The 25277-nt window shown below is 36.8% G+C and overlaps 1 protein-coding gene across 1 annotated transcript in view; it reads left to right on the top strand.

The window, feature by feature from the left end:
- The window catches only part of ODAD2 (outer dynein arm docking complex subunit 2), a 199402-nt gene that overhangs the window by 6143 nt on the left and 167982 nt on the right, over positions 1-25277 (top strand). The window contains exons 3-7 of the mRNA XM_016211753.2: positions 8872-9029; positions 11593-11785; positions 12407-12513; positions 12696-12832; positions 15086-15202. Of these exons, the coding sequence (XP_016067239.2) occupies positions 8872-9029; positions 11593-11785; positions 12407-12513; positions 12696-12832; positions 15086-15202 (712 nt within the window). The remainder of the gene's footprint in view (positions 1-8871; positions 9030-11592; positions 11786-12406; positions 12514-12695; positions 12833-15085; positions 15203-25277) is intronic.

The following is a 25277-nucleotide window of genomic DNA, read 5'->3' as shown; positions in this document are numbered from 1 at the left end:
CTATTGTAAATAATGCTGCTGTGAACATAGGGGTGTACATATTCTTTCTGATTGGTGTTTTGGGATTCTTAGGATATATTCCCAGAAGTGAACTTGCTGAGTCAAACAGCAGTTCCATATTTAATTTTTGGAGCTATCTTCAAACAGTTTTCCATAGTGACTGCACCAGTCTGCATTCTCACCAACACTGCACTAGGATTTCCCCTTCTCCACATCCTCTACAGCACTTGATGGTGGCCATTCTGGTGGGTGTGAAGTGATACCTCATTGTTGTTTTAATTCGCATCTCTCTGATGGTTAGTGACCTTGAGCATTTTTTTCATATGTCTATTGGCCATCTGTGTGTCCTCCTTGGAGAAGTGTCTAGTCAGGTCCTTTGCTGGATTGTTTGTCTTTCTGGTGTTGAGTTGGATAAGTTCTTTATATATTTTGGAAATTAACCCCTCATTAGATGTGTCACTAGTGAATATGTTCTGTCATATAGTGGATTCCCTTTTCATTTTGTTGATGGTTTCTTTTGCTGTGAAGAAGCTTTTTATTTTGATGTAGTCCCATTTGTTTATTTTTTCCCCCTTGCCCTAAGAGATATATTGGCAAAAATATTGCTTTGAGAGATGTCTGAGATTTTACTGCCTATGTCTTCTTCCAGAATTTTTATGGCTTCGAGACTTACATTTAAATGTTTTATCCATTTTGAGTTTACTCTTGTGTGTAGTATAAGTTGGTGGTCCCATTTCATTTTTTTGCATGTGCCTGTCCAATTTTCTCAGCACCATTTATTGAATAGACTGTCTTTGCTCCATTATATACTGTTGCCTCCTTTGTCAAGCTCTTTGTGCTGTTCCATTGATCAATATGCCTGTTTTTTGTTTTTAAATATATTTTTATTGATTTCAGAGGGAAGAAGGGAGAGGAAGAGAGAGAGATAGAAACATCAATGATGAGAGAGTTGTGATTGATCGGTTGCCTCCTGCATGCCCCCGAATGAGGATCAAGCCCACAACCCGGGCATGTGCCCCGACCAGGAATTGAACCGCAGTCTCTTGGATCCTAGGTTGATACTCAACCGGTGAACCATGCTGGGCCAGGCAATATGCCTGTTTTTATGTCAGTACCAGGCTGTTTTGATTACAATGGGCTTATAGTATAGTTTGGTATCTGATACTGTGATCCTTCCGACTTTGTTCTTTCTCAAGACTGCTGAGGCTATTTAGGGTCATTTTTGGTTCCAAATAAATTTTTGGAATATTTGTTCTAGATCTGTGAAATATGCCATTGGTATTTTAGTAGCGATTGTGTTGAATCTATAGATTGTTTTAGGTAGTATGGACATTTTAATGATGTTAATTCTTCCATGAATTGCTTCCACTTATTTGTGTCCTCCTCAATTTCTTTCTTCAATGTCCTATAATTTTCTGAGTACAAGTCTTTTACCTCCTTGGTGAAATGTATTACTAGGTACCTTATTTTTGTTGCAATAGTATATGGGATTGTTTTTATTAGTTTCTCTTTCTGATAGTTCATTATTGCTGTATAGAAATGCTATTGATTTCTGGATATTGATTTTATTTCCTGCTACTTTTCCAAATTCATTTATTATATCTAGTATCTTTTTGGTGGAGTCTTTGCAGTTTTCTATATAAACTGTCATGTCATCTGTGAATAATGACAGTTTCGCTTTGTCCTTTCCAATTTGGATGCCTTTTATTTTTTCTTTTCTGATTGCTGTGGCTAGGACTCCCAGTACTATGTCAAATAAGAGTGGTGAAAGTGAACATCCCTGTCTTGTTCCTGATCTTAAGGCAAACATTTTAGTTTTTGCCCATCGAGTATAATATTGGCTCTAGGTTTTTCATCTATGGCCTTTATTATGTTGACGTATGGTCCCTTTATTACCAGTTTGGAAAGAATTTTTAATCGTAAATGGGTGCTGGATTTTATCCAATGCAATGCTTTTTCTGCATTTGTTAATAGGATCATGTAATTGTTATCTTTTATTTTGTTTATGTGATGTATCACATTTAATGATTTGCAAATATTGTACCAGCCTTACATCCCCAGAATAAATCCCACTTGATTATGGTGTATGATCTTTTAATATATTTGATGGATCTGATTTGCTGATATATATAAACATATATATATATATATATATATATATATACACACACATATACATACATGTGTATATATATTAGAGAGTAGGAAGGGGGGGAAGAGAGTAACATTGTAGTGAGAGAGACACATTGATTGGTTGCCTCCCACAAGTGCCCCGCCCCGCAACTGGGGACAGGGAACTTGGGGAAGGGAACCTGCAACCGAGGCTTGTGCCCTTTACTGGGAATGGAACCAGTGACTCTTTGGTTCATGGCTGCTGCTCTAACCACTGGCCAGGGCTGATTTGCTAGTATTTTGTTGAGGATTTTAGAATCTATGTGCATCAGGGATATTGGCCTATAATTTTCTTTCTTTGTAATGTCTTTATCTGGTTTTGGAATTAGGGCTAATGCTGGCCTCATAAAAAGTGCTTGGAAGTCTCCCCTCCTTTTGAATATTTTGGAATAGTTTGAGGAGGACAGGAGTTTGTTAGTTCTTCTTTGTTTGGTAAAGTTTACCTGTGAAGCATTCCAGTCCAGGGCTTTTGTTTTTTGGGAGTTTTTATTTTATTTTATTACTGCTTCAGTGTCATTAGTTGTTATTGGTCTATTCAGGTTTTCTTTTTTTAAAAAAATATGTCTTTATTGATTTCAGGGAAAGGAAGGAAGAGGGAGAGAGATATATAGAAACATCAATGATGAGAAAGTCATTGATTGACTCTCGTAATGGGTGCTGCCTCCTGCACGCTCCAGACTGGGGATCGAGCCCGCAACCCGGGCATGTGCCCTGACTGGGAATCGAACCGCTATCTCCTGGATCCTAGGTCAATGCTCAACCACTGAGCCATGCCTGGCCGGGCTATTCAGGTTTTCTTATTCTTCCCGATTGCATTCTAAGAATTTGTCCTTGTCGCCCAAGCTGTCCCATTTGTTAGCATATAGTTGATCGTAATATTTTATTACAATCATTTGTATTTCTGTGGTGTCAGTTATTACCTCGACTCTTTCATTTCTGATTTTATTTATTTGCGTCCTCTCTCTTTGTTCCTTGGTAAGTCTGGTTAAAGGTTGATCAATCTTGTTTACGTTTTCAAAGAGCCAGCTATTGGTTTCATTGATCTTTTATATTGTTTTTTAAGTTTCTGTGTCATTAATTTCTTCTCTGATCTTTATTATTTCCTTCCTTCTACTTACTCTGGGCTTTTCCTGTTGTTCTTTCTATTATTCTTTCAGGTATAGAGTTAGATTATTTACTTGAGCTTTTTCTTGCTTTTTGGGGTAGGCCTGTAATGCTAGATCTTCCCTCTCAGGACTGCTTTCACTGTGTCCATAGATTTTGGGTTGTTGTGTGTTTATTTTCATTTGTTTCCAGATGATTTTTTATTTCTTCCTTGATCTCCTTGGTAACCCATTCATTGTTTAATAACATGCTATTTAGCCTCTATTTGTGTGAATGTTTTTGAGTTTTTTCATTGTGGTTGATTTCTAGTTTCATGCCATTGTGATTTGAGAAGGTGCTTGATATGACACCTTCTTGAATTTGTTAAAACTTATTTTGTGTCCTAACATGTGGTCTGTCTTTGAGAACATTCCATATACCCGTGAGAAGAATGTATATTCTGCGAAAGGGATGAAGTGTCTACTTCCCCTTCAAAACTGAGCCTAGCAGGATGGGGCCAGCAGGGCTTTTCCTGCTCCCCACCTCCAGCAGGATTTGAAGGAACAGATCAGAGCAGTGTTCTGCTTGGGGTGGCGCTGGCCCTTAGGAGGGGAGAGAGCTGCTTGCCTCCTTTTTTCTTTGCAGTGCACTGCCAGAGACCCTGATTGAGAACTCCAAGGGGGGTTGAGTCAAGTGTTGCAGTTCTGAGTTGCACTCTCTTCCCCTCATGGGCCTTCAGGAGGGGAGCTAGCTTAATAGGATGGGGCTAGCAGGATTTGGGAATGGAAATCAAATCACCCTTTGATTGGGGTGGCATGGGACCTTGGCCCTCCAGAAGGGAGCTAGCTGCTCTCCTTCGCCTAGCTCAGCAGTACTGTGCCAGAGACTCTGAAGGGAGACCCTGAGAAGGTTGCACCAAATGTTCCAGTTCTGAGTTGTGCTGCACCAGCAGGATGGTTCCAGTGGCGCTTAGAGGAACTGATCAAGCAGCCCTCCCTAAGGGTGGCACTGGCCCTCAGGAGTTGGAGAGACAGCTGCTTGCCTTCTTCTAGCTCTGCAGCACACTGCAAGAGACCCTGACAAGGGAGACTTTGGTGGCGTGGTGCCTGCCTAACCTAAGGGAGGGGGGGAAAGATTGGACCTTGTTCCCAAGCCACTCAATTCAATGACCATCTGAGACTCCATCTATAGTTTCTCCTCAGGTCCCTGTTGGGTGCAGCCAATCGTCCTTTATACTGGGCTTGAACTTAGCAGGGTGGTGTTGCCAGTATTTGGAGGAAGGGGTTAGTGCAGTTTTTCCAGCTGGTGCTGTAAGAATAGAAGTGCTCAACCCTGGGAGATAATGCCTGAGGGTGGTGTGGGGTGTTGGCTCAGGACCAGGACCTCAGTAGCCTACCTTCCAGATCTCTGGAGCTATGCCACTCATATCTTCCATGTGCCCTGAGTCTCCTTTCCTCCACCTGAGCCCCAGGTGAGTGCCCAAGAGCAAGCCCCTGTGCTTTGGCCTTTAAGGAGAGCACCTAGGATTCAAGCAGACTCCCTCCTCTTTCCAGTGGTCAAAGTCCCCTCTTATTTTTGCTGCCAGATGCTATGCAGGTTTTTCTTCTCAACCCTGGTTTGGGGAGTCCTGGTGTTGGCTTGTTACCCCACTTTCCTCAGGGGAGCTTTTGCAGCCATGATATTTCTCCAGCTTCTCAACCGCTGCTCTTGGGTGTAGTGGACCAGCCCTCTTCACGTCTCCACCTTTACCAGTCTCTGGATAGCTTCTTTTTTCAATCCTTGGATGTAATACTCCTATTCCGGTTCCTTCCATTGTTTATTCAGGTTGATTGCTCTAAATTTTAGCTGTAAAACTGGTTTGACACTGGGAAGAGGTGTGTGTTGCTTTCATCTACTCTGCAGACATCTTGGAACCTGTTTGTGCCCTGTGTGGATGATATTGTTGATGTTGGGGTGATAAGGGTCTGATGGCAGTGCTTGTTGTATTTGAAGCAAACACTCCTACGTGGGTTGATAAAAACCAGATAGGTACAGATTGCTCTGAAGAAAATAAAGGATATAGCTGCGATTTTGCAAATAATGGAAAATGCCAAATGCTTTCACATCTACATCTTTATCATACTCCTTCCTCCACCCTTCTTACCAGTCCCTGTGTAGCTTCTTTTTTCAATCCTTGGATGTAATACTCCTATTCAGATGTCCTTCCATTGCTTATTCAGGTTGATTGCTCTAAATTTTAGCTGTAAATAGGAATATCTTTGGATGTTTTAGAATAAAGGCAGATACTTCTTTCTCTACTTCTCTCAGGCCTCCCATTGCAAAACTGTCAGTTTTAGCTACACTGAAAGTTGGTTGAGGTAGGTAAGCTACCCCCTTCTGTTGATCTCTATAGATATTTATGGGAATATATTTATACTTGTGGCTCCCTTCTTATTTGATGTTGTGCATCTCCAAATGCGCTCTCTGGAGCAGTCATAAAAGTTTGATCAGCCTTCTTTTTCATTAGGCTTATTGGCATCTGACATTGAAACTGATCCTTGAGTCACACACTGAAAAAGTTTTACATTTCATCGACTATCATCTTTCCTTTTTTGCAGGTTGGTTTTAACTGAATACTTAGGCACAGCACTTTGCACATGTTGTATGATTCATTCTTTTCCTTTAGAATCATTCCCAGGGTACAGCTGTTCAACCTGTAATAACACTTGTCATCATCTCTCCACATTCAGTTTAAGGGGGGATCTCTACTTTCATTTTAATGGAAATCATAGGCCTCTTTATTACCATTTTCAATTGCTTTTGTTCTTGTAAGACAGGATGAGAATAATAATCTTCCTGAAACACCTCAGAATGAAGCCCAAATCCACTGTAAACTAAGGACAGATGGCACCACTCAATGGTATCACCATCTGTTCATGGTACACACAGCTGGGGTGCTTTGATTCTTTAGAGTCCAGCTTTGAAATTTATAAATTGGATGAGCATCCAGAATGACTTTGTAAAAATGTTACCTATTATTTTCTCTCTTTCTGTGGTAGAACTATAATTGTTTAATCACATTTACTTTAATATTGCAATGTTTTAGTTGCAAATTTTCCTCTGCTTTGTCTCAGTGACGTGTGTGAGTTGGGACAAAATTATACACTGGTAAGAGTTCTGTCTGTATGGATGAGAAGTCAGGATGCCTGAGCAGTGGCCCTCTTCCCCACAGTAATGCACAAATCACTCACAAGTTATATCTTTCCGGTCCTTAGTTTTCTGATCAATATCATGAAGGGCTGAATTATTTCCAACCTTAAAATATTGTATTTAGATAAAATTTTCATTGTCATACTTTTGTTATTGGGCTCTTTGTTTTACATCCCTGAGAATTACTGAATAGTTTCTGAACTGTAGTCGAATGTCCTATGTTACTATTTAAACATGCTTTTATTGAGTAATTACTATACTCTGGACACTAAACGAAACACTGAAGACTAAATAAACAAGACAGTTTCCTGATGAGTGTTTTTAATTCCCTTCCCACTCCGTTTAAAAGTTTCTCGGTCAGGCCAGTGGATGCCATTTCCAGCACAGTATTCTTTACCTTCATGAGGGCGTGCAGCGTTTTGCTTTATAAGAGCTCTTTTCTTCAGCTGTGAGAAACTATGAGCCCAGAAACTGAAACCTGCTCTTCCACATCGTCCTCTGGTATGTTACAGGTTTCAGCTGGTAGGGCAATGAAAAATGTCACCTGTGCCCTTTAGTTTTCCCTTTCTGCACAAGGAGTTTTACTTTCTCAAGTGAGTAGCTTGATATTGTTGGCATTCATTCAACATATAACTTAGTTCTGTCACCATGCACTTAGCACTAGTGTCCAGTCCTGATTACAGGCCTTTAAGGAATCTCTTCAATCCTAAGGACATTACTCCAAAAACTTTATTTTAGAGAAAATACACATTTTGTACACAACACACATTACTGGCCAGTCTAAAGACATTTTATTCATCCATTTATCCCTCTTATATTGGTTAAACAACTTCTGTGTGCAATTACTGTGTGAGGTACTTTGGATAGAACAGTGGGTAAGTCTTTAAAAAGTCCCTGTCTTGGCTTCCTATTGCTGCATTAACAAATTACCACACACTTAATGGGTTAAAACAACACAGCTTTATTATCTTACTGTCCTGGAAGTGAAACATCTAAAAGTCTGCAGAGCTAAAATGAATGTTGGCAGGGCTGTGTTCCTTCTGAGGGCTGAGGGAATTCGTTCTTGCCTTTTCCAGTTTGTAGAGGCCACCTGCATGCCTTGGCTTACAACACCTGCATGCTGTGACCTCTGTTTTCATGGTTACATCACCTTCTCTGAATTCACCCTTCTGCCTGCCTCGTCTAAACATCCTTTTGATCACGTTGGACCAACCTAGATATTTCAGAGTAGTCTTTCCGTCTCAAGGTCCTTAACTTAATCCACCTGCAAAGTCCCTTTTGCCATGTAAGATGACATATTCACAAGTTTTGGGGACACAGATGTGGACATTTGGGGGGAGCCATTATTCTGACTCCCACAGTTTCTATCCTCTTGTTTCGATTCTGGTGAAACAGTGTTAGTAGTAGATAGTCTGAGTCTATCAGATTTACTTTTTCTAATGAACTGTTAGTATTTCACACCTATTTACCTGCATTACAATTTAAAATGTTAGATTAGATCTTAAGATTTGGGCAGTTTTTCTAGGGATATCATTACATAATGAAAAAAACCTAGGCAGTTTAATTAATGTTGTAAGTAGTAGAAATCTATAGAACTATCATTGCCATAAAAAAAATTCTAATATCTAAAAAATGCCAACTTAAAATCATTAAAATGGACAGAAACACAAATCTAGGAGACCCAATAATTTCTCATCAGGAAAAACCCATTTAGGAAAATTGCTTAAAATCCTGGAGTAAACTGAATTAAGGTTTTTGAAGTGGGAAAATAATCTATAGAGAGGATCTAGTTTGTCATTTTTTATAGCTTTATTTGTTTATGATACAGAATAGCCAAGAAAATTTCTAACCACTAATTGCTGTGGTGTAAAAATTGTATAGCCCTGGCCAGGTAGCTCATTTGGTTGGAGCATTGTCCCAATAGCCAACGTTGCAGTTTTGATCCTCAGTCAGGGCACATACAAGAATCAAGCAATGAATGCATAAGTAAGTGGAACCGCAGATCTTCTCTTTCTCTCCCCCCTCCCTCTCTAAAATCAATAAATTAAATAAATTAAAAATTTTATAAATATAACATTAGAAACCCTCAAAACATGAATGGTTCTGTAGAGTCAGTGATTTTAAAAGATGTCAAACATATTGTTAGACAAACAAAAACTGGTTGAGTTCATGTAGGTTTTTAAAGAAATTGCTTAAAATTTTCTTTCTGGGTATGTCATATTGCTCACTATCATTGCTAATAAGTTTGGGGATTTAAGGGTCTGAGTGTGGATGATAGTAGGAAAATAGATGGGCTTCTAACAAGAGGTATTTATATTTTCTGTTTTATAATGACACATGGGAATAATTTGCCAAAATATCTTAAATTTAACTTCTACTGGCATCCAGGTAACCCTAAGCTTTTCTTTTTCTTTTTTTCATTTTTAGTGCAACAACAGTCAAATCAGAAGAAGCTGATAAAAGTGGACAGCCTTTGCTATTTCTTTCTGTACCGCAAATTAAAGTTAGGAGCTTTGGACAGCTGTCATGCTTGTTATTTATTGCCAAAGATACAAAGCTGAAGGAAGCACAAGCATGCATTGAAGGTGATATTTATATTCCAGTCTGTGATTTGAACTTTTAGAAATATAATCTTGGGGCAAATCATTCGTTATAGTCTCTTGAAAAAAGTTCTGTAACCTAAAAGGTAAGAAGTCAAATGTTCAGCTTCATAAAAATGTCATTAATTTTAGTTGGCTGAAATGTTATGCTGATATCAGATTTCTGCTTTAAAATGAAAGGTCTAATAATACTTTACCACTAGTAAGCTTCTAGATTTCTAATTTTAAAGAGAGCCTTCTTAGCTTCTGGAACAACCTGAGGCCTATAGCCTTTAAGGTCCATGTCAGGAGAGAAGACTGATATTGTGACCAAAATCCACCCTCTCCCTGCACATACTGCTGTGATGGATGATGACCTCGTTCCTTTAAAGTGAATACAGGCTCTGCCTTTAGCAGAGATAGTCCATAATAATCTCACTTTCCATTTGTATCAACGCTATTCCATTGTGGACTATACAACTGCTGTGATAGTTACAGTCAGTCAATGGGAAGTATTTTTAGTCTTCATTAAAAAAAAAAAATATATATATATATATATATATATATATAATGTGCTCATTATTGTCTAATCATCTAACATCCAAAAAAGACTGTGACCAATTCCCTGTCATCATTGTACTCTAAATATTTCTTATGAAAAATACGTAATGATGTTGTCTATTTGTTTTGCTTTCTTGGAATCATCTGACCAGTGGGTCCTAGGCCTAAGGCACCTGAGTTCTGCTCTCATCATTCTTTGCCACTCTCCATTGCTGTGAGGTGGGAAGATGGTCTGTTTCCTTCTCTTTTTTAATTAAATTAAGATGTGTACCTTAGGGCAGCAGCCTCTTATTATTTCTTGCCTACTCTTCCTTATTAGGCTTTCCTGTACACCAGAGCTACTTTCATGAGCAGGAATGAAATCTTGAAAGTAAAACTGAATTCAGGGATATAGTTAATAGGGGTACGATTATTCATTAAATTCAACTTAATATATAAATTTAATACATAGACTGTTGAATATCTCACTTGGCTAGATATGTGTCCTTTTCTGTAGTTTGCCCTTTCTTTAAGAGTTCTAGGTACAACTCTTAGTTTTAGGTTCAAATTGCATGGTATCCAGCAACTTGGGAGTAGATTTTTATGTCTTTCTTCAAAATTCTCCTAGTATCACTTTTCATAAATTTTTACACATGACAGTCATAAAGTTGATAAGTTGAGATTGCATGAAGGGAGGTACAAGGAAATGAGACCCAACTTGCCTTGCACCTCCCCTCCTGCAATCTTTCCTCGGCCCTATACCTTTTGCTATTTCCTGGTAGCATAGCCCATTTCCTGTTGGAGAGTCAATGCCTTTACATTTCAACCAGGTCCAACTTTCTGAATTAGTCCCATAGGCATTTCCCTTTTCCCTGTTCCAATGCATATATATTTCATCTTACTTGAATTCTTTTTTTCTAAGGATAGTTTTGCCCCCTTCTCCCTCATTTTCAATCATATATATATATATATATATTTTTTTTTTAAATTTTTTAATTTTTTAATTTTTTTTAACCTTTATCAAATTGTTTTTAGCATCTGTAGGCTCAACTTTCACTTCTATGTCAGTCTTGCTCATGAGTTGGTATTTAAGTTTTTCACTATAATTTTGATATATGTGTAAATACTGGTTAGATTATTTTTTCCAACTCAAACATCCAGAGGCATTGAAAATATAAACAGTTTGGCCCAACTGAAATGGCTCAGTTGATTGACTGTCATCCTGTGCACGGAAAGGTTGCCGGTTCAATTCCCAGTCAGGGCACATACCTGGGCTATGGGTTTGACTCCTGGTTGGAGTATGTACAGGGGTCAACCGATTGATGACTCTCTTTCACATCAATGTTTCTCTCTCCCTCTCTCCCTTCTTTCCTCCCTTCCTCTATCTAAGCATGTCCCAAGCATGTCCTCATGTGAGGATTAAAAAAAAAAAATATATATATATATATATATATATATATATATATATACACAAATATATACAGTTATATACAGTTATATATTTGTGTATATATATATATGCAGTTTGAACAGGTGGAAAAGACTGGCAGGGGACCTGTAGACTAAGGGAAGCATGCTATTTTGGAAAGAAGCATGCATTTGTGAATACTGAAACATTTAGTTTGTTGCATGGATAATTCCAATTTTAAACACACAGTTCTAGTGATGGTTCTTCTAAGGAGACCAGTATTTCTCTACAAATCAATTACAAATATATTAATTGAATGACTTTTCTGAATAATGCCACATGGTCAACTAAGAAAAAAAAGGAATGTCTTCGCCTTTGTCCTCTTAGGGAGATGACATATATAAACGCTATTACTATACAAGATAGGACATCTCAAAAGGTATAAGAAAGTTCCTAAATTCAGTAAGTCTGAGAAGTGGACATTGATTCTAATTGGGTCGATTAGAGAAGGCATAATGAAAGAAACATAGTTGAGTGGGCGTCAACAGATTTGTTCATCTTTTATGTTTCTTATAATAGAAGACAAGAGGATAATTTTTATTTATTTACTTTTTTGATCAGCTAACAGAAATCCTGTAGCAAAAATCCTGGGCTTGGATTATAATACAATGAAAGAAGACTCATCGGTATTAAATATTCTTGATAAAATTACCAAAGACGATAATCCTGAAAGTGAGATTAAGATGAAGATTGCCATGCTGCTTAAGCAACTAGATATACACCTCCTCAATCATTCTCTAAAACATATTTCATTGTGAGTATTTTAAAAAAAAGTCTCTAAAAATTAGTTGCAAAAAGTGCTTTCAGAGTTTTAGGGAAAAAATGAGAAAAATAAAGTATGGGAATTATTGCTCTTGATTTAACATTCAATTTTATTGGAATAAATTTTAGTTTGTTGCATGGATATTTCTAGTTCTAAAAATTAAAATTTGCTGTAACATTGCTAAAACATTCTAGTGGGGTTTCATCTAATTCTGAAGACATTATGTGGCCTTAGAATTTTCAGGTCTCTTAAATTAAGACTCTTAGATAAATTATTAAATTATAATGCAAATATATAGAGTTTATCAGGTTTAAAACTTGTTCATTTTTTCTGTATTTTCTAGTATTTTAGTATTATCATTAAAAAATAAAGTGAATATTTAAGTGAGTATATTTAATGTTGTATTAAACACAAGTCAGTAATTCCTTGATGGTTTGACAGTGTTATGAGATTATAACGTGGCTAAAATTAACTGCAATTTTGTTATTGTATACTTTAACTGCAATTTTAATTATAAAAAACACTTCCTTTGATATAATGGAATGTTTTCATGTATTTTTTGTAGAGTCTGTTTTAAAATATTTTAAATGAATTTCTAAACATTTATTTCAGGGAAATACATTTAAATCCAGTGGCGGTTAAGAATGAGATAGAACTGCTCAAACGTTTCTCAGGAAAAGGAACACAAACAGCTTTGGAATCTATCAAATATACCTCAGGTTTATACCTTCCCAGATTCATTTATGTTCTATTATATATGTTTTCATAATTATTTTCCAAAATGCTTCAATAGCTACATTGGAATTTAATATTTAAGAAAATGAAAGTAATTTTAATAGTATTTTTTTTTTGGAGCCAACATATTTTACAAAACTCTAAACTGATTGACAATTGGTTTCAGATTATGAATTTTCAAATGGATGTCGAGCCCCACCTTGGAGACAAATTGTTGGGGAAATTTGTTATGTGCTGGTGAAACCACATGATGTCGAAACTTTGTGCATTACTTGTAGTGCAGAAGGAGTATTTTTAAATGGTGTAAGTAATTTTTAAAAAACAGAATTGACATTGGTGCTTAGCTTGGTGTCTGTAAGTGTAGACGTGTCTCTAGGATTGAATCCTGATGAGCATAGAAAATGAAACACTGTTCTGTGGGATTGAAGCAGATCCTTTTGCTGTGTGTGTTTGCTGGCCCCATCCACAGTTGCCTCAGAATTAGCCCGCGTCCCCATTGCAGATCATTAAGTCAGCCTTTTAAGAAATGGCCTCTAAGTGACTCATTCCAGTCCATAAAATGAAAACCTCTTCAACATAATCAGTTACACAAGTATTAAAGGAAAGAAAAGGCAAAAAAGGAGCACTGAGATAACACAGAAGCAGTAACTGCAGCTTCTGCAGTAAGAGTTGAGGGACAAAGGGAATAGGAGGAGGGTTTGTCAAAATGTGGATTCCTGGAGGAGGTGCCCCATGAAGCTGGGACCCTGATGTCTGGAGAGGGGGCACTGCCAGGCTGTACTGGTACCTCAGGATCTCAGAGGAGGGCCCTTGCGGAGCTGGGACTTGGACCTCTGGAGAGTAGACTCTGGTTGCCTTGGTTATGGTCCCTTAGGAGCTCAGAGGAGGGACCCCCACGCAACTGGGACTTACACCTCTGAGGAATGGTCACCTCTAGGCTCTGCTAGACTTCTTGGAGCTCAGATGGCCTCCATGACACTTAGACCCAGACCTTTGAGGAGTGAGTGCTGCCCAATTGGTGCTGGTTTTTCAGGAGGTCAGAGGAGGGTCTTGGCAGAGCTAAGACCCAGATCTTTGAAGATGATGCCCTGGTAGGCTAATGATGGTATTTCTGGGGGCTGGGGTAGGATGGGTGATGAGCCTTGTTCTGGGACTACAGGGGGAAAAACCTCTGGGAATTAGAACCAACTGTTGCTACTGGAAGCAACTGCCACTGCCAGGGTGTGGGACCGTTGCTGGGGTGACTAACAGGAACAGGGGACAAGTAGGAGGAAGCATGCCTCTTCTCCTTCTTTCACTTGCTGTTGACTGAAGCTAACCTAACCTGCCAAAGGTGAAACACAGTTTTGCAGATTCCCAGCCCAAGTATCACAAAGCAGAGTGTGGATGGGTGAGCTTCAAGCTGAGAGAGAAACGGCACATAACCTTCTGAGTTTTCTAGATTAAAAAACTTTCTCATACCTGTCCACTGAACTTAGCTAGAAGGAGCACAGCTTTCTCCTCTGCAATGCCCTGCCCTCGGTGTCTTCAATGTAGTTTTGGGTCTCACCAGCAAAATTATGCAAAGAGGACCCAAATCCTCAGTGGGGACCCAGCTATTACAGGGGACTGCTTGGAGAGTTGTCACACCTGGGCTTGGGTTGGTATGCAGTTGCTGGTGCTGTCTTCTTGATTACTTGTAGGCACCTTTTCTGACATGCCTTAGGTGCTTTTCTTATCAGCATGGCACTTAGCTTACTTCTGCATTAGAGGAGGGAGATGACCTAAATACAATTTTGCTTTTGGTTTGTTTTGATACTTTAGAAGAGTGAAATTTCCAATTAGAAAATAAGAGATTAAAAAAAAGGAATGATGTTCTTTGACCTTCTAGAGTGGGACAAGGAGCCTTTGCTTCTTATAAAAGGCTGTTGATCCACAGACAAGTTTATTTGATATGGAAACATCTAGATATTCTTCTCAGTTAAGAAATGAAACAAGCAACACGAAACTATTGAGTAATTACAACAAAATGTATAACACACTACAGTTTCATCTGTACATATGGACGTAGGAAATGAGGGAAGGAGGAGAAGAGAGACAAGAAGAGAGACAGAGGCAGAGTGTGAAGGGACAGATGGCTGCGTAGAGACATCACCCTAGAAAATAGGCCTAGAGCAACCATGTTACACACAGAGCAAGAGCAGTGTGACAAATAGAAACATAGGCTTTTCTCTGGTGGCATTCTAATCCTGAGGCCTTTTATGACTTGTCAAAGGCTCTTGAAGTCATAATGCATTTTCACATTAGAGGAGCCCAGAGGGAAGGAAGCTCTCACTTTTGTGCTGAATAGCAGAGTGCCCAGCCGCATGTAGGAGGTGCTCAGTCACAGCTTGCTGAATGGATGAGTGAATAGATAACATTAAGTTAAGAAGGAAGGGTTTTGCCTTTACATTTAATGTATAAAGACTACCACTTGGATCCTTTAGAGAAGAAAAAGTGTACTTGGGTTTTGATGTATTGATCAGGTTCTTATATTGCTATAACATTAATAATAGCACCAAACTTTTTCTCCCAAAGGGCAAAACAGATGATGAGGGGGAAATTAATTATGAGAGAAAGGGAGCGATTTATAAAGACCTTGTCACACTTTTAAAAGAAAAATCAGCAAAATTTTCAGAAAATATGTCTAAACAGGTAAGTTTTACAGTCTCTTTTGAACTTTCATAGTATTATATTACTTGACAACTTTCTATAGTGTAAAAAGAGTAATTCTGCCTGTTGGATGCTGCTTTTAATTATTAGAGTGTTTTACACAACAATGTAAAGTAAGAAATACTCTAATGTAGTACTTAAAAACGTTTCTCACTTTCTTTAGGTGATAGGCACAATATTTCACTTTGTTTTCATCTTCCTTTTTGAATAAATGACACTAAGAATAAAGTACTGAACCCTGTTAATGAAGCCTAGATGTTTGGATTATTTTCGTCCCACGATTGCTACCTAACTGAATTGTGTTCATAAATGTGTCAACTGTATGTACATGGAACTGTGCTTCTTTTGTGTCCTCCATGGTTTTTGAAATAGTACTGAACAAAGAGATCAGTCAATATAATATCTTATGAAGTAAAATTTTGGTTAAAGCTGATATGGGTAAGAAACGGTATGCAAGAAACACTGATGTTATACACTTAAGCTCCAGGTTGATTCTCAAGCTGGTGTGAATTCCATAGACCCCACCTGAGAGCTTATCAGGTCCATTTTCCTTCGGACCCCTCCACCTCTGGAGTGCTCCGTTTTCTCCCCAGACTGCTCCTGGCACTTCTCTCTGTCATCCTGTGAATCCTTTTTGTTTCTTGGACTAGAGTTTTTCTTTGTTGTTGTTATCGTCATAAAATATATACATAAAATGTAAAATCTGCCATTTTAAGCATTTTAAGTGTATTACTCAATGGCATTATTACATTTACAATATTGTGCAACCATTACTACTGTCTCAAATATTTTTCATCATCCCAAATTAAAACTTGTACCCATTAAACAATAACTTTCCAATCCTCCTTCCCCCAGCTCCTGGTAAACTCTAATCTACTTTCTGTGTCTATAAATTTTCCTATTCTAGAGATTTCATATAAGTGGAATCATATAATTGTCCTTTTTTATTTGGCTTATTTCACTTAGCGTGTTTTTAAGGTTTGTCCGTGTTGTGTTGTGGCATCTATCAGAAATTTATTCCGTTTTATAACTGAATACTATTCCACTTAGGTATATACCACATTTTGTTTATCCATCTATTGATGAACACTTGGGTTGTTTCCACCTTTTGTTTATGACAAATGCTATGAATATTGGTGTACAAGTATCTGTTTGAGCTCATTTTCAATTTTTTTTGGCATATACCTAGGAGTGAAATTTCTGGGTCATATGGTAATTCTATGTTCAGCTTTTAGAGGAACTACCAAACTGCTTCCACAGTGGCTGATCCATTTTACATTCCCACTTAGAAATGTACAAGGATTCCAGTTTGTGCACATCTTCACCAACACTTGTTATTCCTTCCCTTTCTCTGTGTGTGTGTGTTTTATTATAGACATCCTAGTGTGAAGTATGGTATCCCATTGTGGTTTTAATTTGAATTTCTCTAATTATTAATGATGTTAAATGTATTTTCATGAGCTTAGTGGCCATTTTTTATCTTCTTTTTTTAAAAGTTATTTATTAAAAATTTTTGCCCTGGCCAGTTGCTGCTCAGTGGTTAGAGCGTCAGTCCACAGGCACACCAAAGGTTCATGGGTTTGATTCTGGGTCAAGGGCACTTGCCTGGGTTGCAGGTTTGATGCCCAGTCCTGGTCAGGGTGCCTGTGGGAGGCAACCAAATGATGTCTCTCTCACATTGATGTTTCTCTCTCTACCTCTCTCTCTTTCACCCCCTCCTCCTCACTCCCTCCCTGTCTTCTTCCCTCCCTCCCTTCCACTCTCTCTAAAAATCAATAGAAAAAATATCCTAAGGTGAGGATTAACTAAAATAAATAATTTTTATTTATTGTTCACACCATTACAGGTGTCCCCATTTTCCCCTCCTTTCCCCACCTCCACCCAAACCGCCCCCTCCCAGCCATCACCACCCTGTTTTCTGTGTCCATGGGCTATGCTTATTATGTTCTTTGCTAATCTCTTCACCTTCAATTCATTCAGTTCCATCAACTCCCTCCCCTCTGACCTCTGTCAGTTTATTCCAAGAAATGTCTATTCATATCCTTTGCCCATTTTAAAAATTGGGTTTTTTTTTTTATCATTGATTTGTAGGAGTTCCTTATATATTGTGGATATTAATCCCTTCTCAGAAGATTTGCAAATATTTTTCCCCAGTCTGTAGGTTGTCTTTTCTCTCATCTTGATAGTGTTCTTTGATGGACAAGAACTTTTAATTGTGATAAAGTACAATTACTGTGTTTTTTCTTTTTTTGCTTGTGCATTTGGTATCGTTTAAGAAACCATTGCAAAATCCAAGGTCATAAAGATTTGTCCACATATTTTATTCTAAGAATTTTCTAGTTTTAACTCTTAAGTTTAGGTTTTTGATTCATTTTGAGTTAAGTTTGTATGTGGTATAAGGTTGGGTTCCAGTTTTATTCTTTTGCATATGGATTCCCAGTTTTCCCAGCACCATTTGTTGAAAAGATTGTTCTTTCCTCATTGAATGGTCTTGGCATCCTTGTTTAAAATCAATTCACCATATATATAAGGGTTTATTTTGGGGCTCTCAATTCTATTTTATTGGTCTATATGTCTATCCTTAACAGTCCCATACTGTTTTGATTACTATAGCCTTGTAGTAGTTTTGAAATGGGGAAGTATGAATTCTAATACTTGGTTCTTATTTTTCAAGACTGTTTTGGCTATTTGGAGTTATTTGATTTTCTATGTGAATTTTAGATGTGTTTTTATCATTTCTGCAAAAAACACCATTGGGATTTTGATGGGGATTCTTTTGAATCTGTGGATTGCTTTTGTATAGTATTGCCATCTTAACAATACTAAGTCTTTCAATTCATGAACATGGGATGTCTTTCCACTTGTGTGTGTGAGTTTTTGTTGTTTTTTTTTTCCATTTCTTTCAGCAATGTTTTATAATTTTCAGTGTACAGGTCTTTTACCTCCCTGGTTAAATTTATTCCTAAGTATTTTATTATTTTTGATGCTATTGTAAATGGAATTGTTTTCTTAATTTCCTTTTTGATTGTCTACTGCTAGTGTTTAGAAACACAACTTATTTTTGAGTGTTAAAATCAGATCTGATTTTTAATATGAAATTCAAAATTGAATCCAGTAACTTTTCTAAATTCACTTATTAACTCAGTTTTTAAAAAATCTTTAGATTTCTCTACATATAAGATTAAGTCATCTCTGAACAGAGATAGTCTTACTTCTTCCTTTCCAATCTGGATATCTTTAAAATTTATTTTTCTTGCCTAATTACTGTGGCTAGAACTTTCAGGACGATGTTGAATACAAGTGATGAAAGCAGGCTCCTTATCTTCTTCCTGATCTTAGTGGGAAAGTTTTCTGGCTTTCACCATTAAGTATATTCCCTATGGACTTTTCATACATAGCCTTGATCATGTTAAGGAAGTTCCTTTCTGTTCAGTTTTCCTTTTCTTGGTGAACCCCATCATTTTGGTAGAGCTTCCTGAGTAACAGAGGCACATAAGAGGGAAAAATTTATGGTTAGCATGCCTGAAAATATCTTTACTCTTTTCTCTTAGTTGTTGTTTCTATAATGACAGTTTAAAAATAATTTTAAAGGCTTTTTTTTTTTTTTTTTATATATAACCTGGTTGTTTTGGCTTTTGCCCCCTAATGAAGTCCTTAGGATTTTTTCTTAGCCCCGATGTTCTGTAATTTTCATGATAATACGGTTGGTGCCGGTTGTGCACTTTTCATTAATGATGACATGTGCATAAAAAATGGAAAAATATTGCTTGTATTATATCTTTAATCATTTTTTCCTCTCTGTTCTCTTTTTGAAACTTACTTATTGGATGTTCGACCTCTGAGATTTATCCTCTGATTATCTTTTCTGACACCTCCCCCCATCCTTTCTATAAATATTCCTTTACTTTATCTTCCAAACATTGTACATATCTTTAAAATTTAAGCTCTCTTATTTTTGACATCCTGTTTATGGATATTTATTTTTATGTAACATATGCTTTTATTTTTCATAGGTAAAACCTAGGAATTAAATGGCAAGGTCATAGGATAGTTGTGTGCTTAACTTCGTAATCAAATGGTAAACTGCTTTCCTAAGTGGTTGTAATACTTTGCATTCACTCTGGCTGTGTATGAGAGTTTCAGATCTTCCACATATGGATAATTGACATGGTCAATCCTTTAATTTTAGACATTCTTATAGGTGTATACTGGTATCTCAGTCAATTTTGATTAGCATGTCTTGAATGCACCCTTTTATGTGCTTATTTGCCATTAATATATCTTATGTACCGAAGTGGCTATTCAGATCATTTTCCTATTTTTTTGGATTATTTGATTTCTTTTTTACTTTTTTGTTAATTCTCACCTGAGGATATTTTTTCCATTGATATTTTTAGAGAGAGTAGAAAGGAGGGAGGGAGAGAGAAACAGAGAGAGAAACATCAATGCGAGAGAGAGACAGCTATTAGTTTTCTCCTGCATGCACCCTGACGGGGCTGGGGATTAAACCTGCAACCCAGGTATGTGTCCTTGACTGGGAATCGAACCCAAGACCCTTCAGTGCGTAGGCCAATGCCCTAACCACAGAGCCACACTGGCCAGGGCTTATTTCTTGTTTTTGAGTTGTGAGAGATCTTTATATATATGCTTGGCTTTTGTATTCTGTCAGATATATGTGTTTTGTAAATATTTTCTCCCAGTTTGTAGCTTATTTCATTCTTCAAATATGATCTTTCATAGAGCAAATGTCCTCAATTTTGATGAAGCCCAACTTACTAATTTTTATAGTGTTATAGCTAATAAAGCTTTATCAAATCCAGTGCCACAAACTTTTTCTCCAATGTATTCTTCTAGAAGTTTTCAAATGCTCTGTTTTACATTTTAGACCTATGGTACATTTTATTTTTTGTACATAATATGAGTATGGATCAAAGTTCCTTTTTTTCCTTTTGCATGTAGATTTCTAGTTGCCTCAGCACCATTTGTGGAAAAAACTATCCTTTGTCCACTGAATTACCTTTAAACCTTTGTCAACATTAGTTACCCATTTATGTAGGTATATTTCTGTTCCTCTGGTTTTTGTGGATTTTTTGTGTGTGTGTGTGTTTTTTTTTTTTTTTTTAATATATGTTGATTTCAGAGAGAGGGAGGGAGGGAGAGAGAGAGAGGGCTGTTCCTCTGTTTTTGTACCAGTATCACACTGTCTTGATTTACTGTAATTTTATAATAAGTCTTGAAGTCAGGTAGTGTCAATACTCCAATGTTGTTTTTCTTTTTCAAAGTTGTTTGGCTATATCTTTTGAATGCCCATTAAAAATATTAAAGTTAGCTTGGCAATTTATTTATAAAAAGCCTGAAGGATTTATGATTGAGGTTGTGTTGATTTTGTAGATCAGTTTAGGGAGGGCTTACATCTTAACAATATTGAAATTTCCAGTCCATGAACACGCATGTTTCTCCATTTATTTGGATCTTATTTAATTTCTCTCAGCAATGCTTTGTAAATTGCTGTGCTCAGGTCTTATGTATCTCTTGCAAAACCTGCCTGTACTTCATATTTGGAGGCTATTAATGCTAGTTGTTTTTTTTCTTCATTTTTATTTTTATTTTTTACAGTAAAAATGGTTACATTTAATACATTTCCATGAGTCCCTAGTTTTATGTTACATGCACTTTCAATAGCAATAAGCATTGTTCACCTATGGGTAAATATTCTACTAAATACTTTGAAGAATCAGGGATATATTTGAAATGACCCCTACTTCAGTGCCCTTAGTTCTTTTTTTTAAATTTAACTTAATTATTGACAGTATTACAGATGTTCCTTTTTTCCCCCATTGACCCCTTCTACCCCGCCCCCCCCACCCCAGACCTTCACCACACTATTGTCTGTGCCCGTAGGGTAAGCATATATGTATATAAGTTCTTTGGTTAATCTCTCCCCACCTACCTACCCACCCCCACCTTCCCTCTGAGATTTGTCAGTCTGTTCCATGTTTCTATGTCACTGGATCTGTTCCGTTCATCAGTTTATTTTGTTCTTTAGATTCCACATATAAGTGAGATCATGTGATATTAGTCTTTCTCTGCCTGATTTATTTCACTTAGCATAATATTTTCCAGGTCCATCCATGCTGTCCCAAAGGGTAAGGGATCCTCCTTCTTTACAGCTGCGTAGTATTCCATGGTATAAATGTCTCACAGCTTTTTTATCCACTCATCTACTGATGGGCACTTGTGCTGTTGCTAGTTTTAAAATTTTGATTTCTGATTACTTGTTGCCACTATATAAAAATACACTTGATTTTTGTATGTTGATTATATATTCTGAAACCTTGTTAAACTCACTAGGTGTAATATCTGGTTTGTAGATTCCAGGGGTTTTTCTATGTAGATGATTGTATTGTCTGTGAATAAAGATCATTTTTCCTTTTCCTTTCCAATCTCAGTCATTTTATTTTTTTTTTCTTGCCTTAATGCATTAACTGGAGCCTCCAGTACTTAACTGAATAAAACTTGTCTCTTTTTCCTACTGGCAAAGGGAAAACTTTATTTCCCATTAAATATGATATTAGCTTTTGGTTTTTCACAGATGACATTAGATTGAGGAAGTTCTCCTGTATTCCAAGTTATTGAGAACTTTTATTAGGAATAGATGTTGGGTTTTATCAAATGATATTTCTGTACCTATTGAGTTAATCATGTTTTTTTCCCTCACTCGAGGATATTTTTTCCATTTTTTTTTTTTTTTTAAGAGAGAGTGGAAGGGGGCAGGGAGAGAGAGAAAATCAATTGGTTGCCATCGGCATGCATCTTGACCTGGGCCAGGGATTGAACTAGCAACCCAGGTACGAGCCCTTAACTAGGAATCTAACCTGCGGCCCTTTGGTGTACTGGCCGACACTAACCTCTGAGCCACACTGGTCTGGACTCTTTTTTAGTTTAATGTGAATTACATTGATTTTTTTCTGGGGCAAACTTCATTTGTTCAGGCTGTATTCTTTTTATATATTTTTGGATTTAATTTCCTATGATTTAATTTAAAAGTTTTGCATCTCTATTTATAATATTATTGATGGATAGCTTTCTTTTCTTTAATACCTTTGTCTGGATTTGGGATAAGAGTAATACTGGCCTTAAAGAATTAGTTGAGAAGTTTTACCTCCTCTTCCATTTTCTGAAAAGTTTAGTATTCTTTCTGTCTTAAAAGTTTGGTAGAATTCATCAGTGAAGATATTAGAACCTGAAGTGTTGTTTGTGGGAAAATTTTAAACTATAAATTCAATGTCTTTACTAGTTATAGGACCATGCAGGTTATCTGTTTCTTCTTGAGGGAGCTTTGGTAGATTTTCTTTAAAGGAATTTGTCCATTTTATCCGAGCTGTTGAGTTTTTTGGCATAAATTTGTTCATATTATTCTCTTATTAGGTTTTTATTTTTTAATTCTCACCCAAGGATATTTTTTCCCATTGCTTTCCAGAGAATGTGGCAGGGAGAAGGGGTTAGGGGAGAAACATCAATATGAGAATCAAACCTGGGACCCTTCAGACTGTGGGCTGACACTCTAACCACTGAGCTAAACCAATTAGGGCTCTTATTAGATATTTAGTATCTGTGGAATCTGTAGCTATTGTTACCTCTCTCATTCCTGATATTAGTCACTGTGTTTTATTTTTTCTTAATCTTTCAGGCTAGATCTACCAATTTTCTCAGTTTCTTCAAAGAACTAGCTTTTGGAGTCATTGATTTTTCTGTTTCTCTTTTTTCTATTTCACTTTCTTATTTATTATTTCTTTTCTACTTTGGGTTTCACTTACTCTTATTTTTTATCATACATTTAATTTAGTCTAATCATATTTACATTTAAAGGAATTTTGGTGGTTTCAGATATGAATAATATTTTACTTGGAGCATATAAAAGAAAGGATCATAAACTAAAAATAGTCACATTAAAAGAATTCTCTTAAATCTACATTCAGGTATAGAGAAGCTATTTATTTTTTGGATAAGGACATTCAGGGGATACACTAATCTCCTGGTGCTGACAGGTCAGCATCTCAATGCAGGCAGGACAGTAGTAAAATGTAAGGCAGTCTTCACTTTTCTTTTCCCACCATAGTGGTTGACACTTTGGAGGTATACTTTGTTGTTTTATATCCTATTTTTATATTGCTCTGCCTGTTTGGGTTCTATTGCTCTTCTTTTTCTTGTTTATTAAGATGATAGCTTAGGCTACTGATTTGAGAATTTTCTTCTTTTCTAATATAAGCATTTATTTTAATACCATAAATTTTATTCATAGAACTAAAGCTGCTTCCCACACATTTTGATATGTTTTATTTTCATTTTAATTGTTTTGTGAATTAAAAAAATTCTTGAGACTTCCTCTTTGATCGATGGATTATTTAGAAGTGTGTTGTTTAGTGTACAAGTATTTGGAGATTTTCCTATTATGATTTCATTGTAGTGAGAGAATACACTCTGAATTATTTTAATTTTTTTTATTCTAAATACCAATTTTATTTTTTTTTGATTTTTATTATTTACTTATTTATCTTTATTTTTGTTTAAAATATTACAGATGTCCCTTTTTCTCCCCAATGACTCGTTCCACCCCCTCCCCTCCCCTCCCCCTCCCCAGTCCCTCTCCCCACCATTGTCCGTGTCCTTGGGTTGTGCATATATGCATATAAATTCTTTGGTTACTCTCTCCCCCTCCACCCACCCGCCCTCCTCCATCCCTCTGACATTCATCATTCTGATCTATGCTTCCCGGTCATTAAATCTATTCTGTTCATCAATTTATTAAGTTCTTTAGATTCCACATATAAGTGAGATTGTGTGATATTTATCTTTCTCTGCCTGGCTTATTTCACTTAGCATAATATTCTCCAGGTCCATCCATACTGTCCCAAAGGGTACGAGATTCTTCTTCTTTACAGCTGCATAGTATTCCAGGGTGTAAATGTCCCACAGCTTTTTTATCCACTCATCTACTGATTGGCCTTGGGCTGTTTCCAGATCTTAGCTATTGTATACCGTGCTGCTATGAAGATGAATTATTTTAATTTTTAAAACTTTGTTGAGGTGTGTTGTATGACCTAGGATATGGTCTCGCTTGCTTGGTGCATACCATGTGGTACAAAAGTAGGTTAACAGTTGTTCATATGGAAAATAATATAATAATTAAAAAATAATAATACAAGAATAAACTGTTTCACGTACTCACACTGTAAGCTGACTTTGCCCCACCCTATTTTTGTTTTGTTTTGTTAAACTTCACCCAAGGATATGTTTTCCATTCTTTTAGAGAGAGTAGAAGGGTAAGGGTGGGGGGAGAGAGAGACATCAGTGTGAGAGAGGCACATCAATTAGTTGCCTCCCGCACTTGCCAGGACCTGATTGGGGGATTGAACCTGCAACCCAGATATGTTCCCTTGACTGGAATCAAACCTGTGATCCTTCGGTGCATGGGGAGACACTTTAACTACTGAGCAACACCGGCCAGGGCACCACCCTGTATTTTTTAGGTTCTTAAAAAGGATGTGTATTCTGCTGTGTTAGGAAGGGTGTTCTATAATTATGGATTAAATCCCGTGGTTTTCGGTGGTGTTGAGTTCTCTTGTATCCTTGCTGATTTTCTATCAGTTGTTGAGAAAAAGGTATTGAAGTCCTCCAACTATTCGATTTGTCTATTTCTCATCATTGATGTTTTTATCTTTCTCTCCCTCTCCCTTCCTCTCTCTGAAATCAATAAAAACATATTCTAAAAAAAAAAAGTTTCTTAGTTGCTGCCCTGGGCCTTATTATATATATCTCTGTAATTCATTATGTCCGACATTAAATAGTACTATACAATTTTATAGTTTAAGAACCTCATAATAGTGTATCTTGAATGCTTCTCCCGATCCTTTGTGCTATTGTTGTAGTACATTTTACTTTTACATACCATTAATCCCTCAAAATATTGTTACTATATTTGCATCAGTAATTGTAATTTAGGATGGTTAAAAGTAATTGAGTTTTATATTTATTTCTATAGGTTTTTATTTTTGTA

Source organism: Miniopterus natalensis, chromosome 1 (genome assembly GCF_054644295.1).
Source record: "Miniopterus natalensis isolate mMinNat1 chromosome 1, mMinNat1.hap1, whole genome shotgun sequence".
NCBI classification, from domain to species: Eukaryota; Metazoa; Chordata; class Mammalia; order Chiroptera; family Miniopteridae; genus Miniopterus; species Miniopterus natalensis.
The sequence above is the reverse complement of the archived record's forward strand: the minus strand, read 5'-3'. Positions and strand labels throughout refer to the sequence as shown.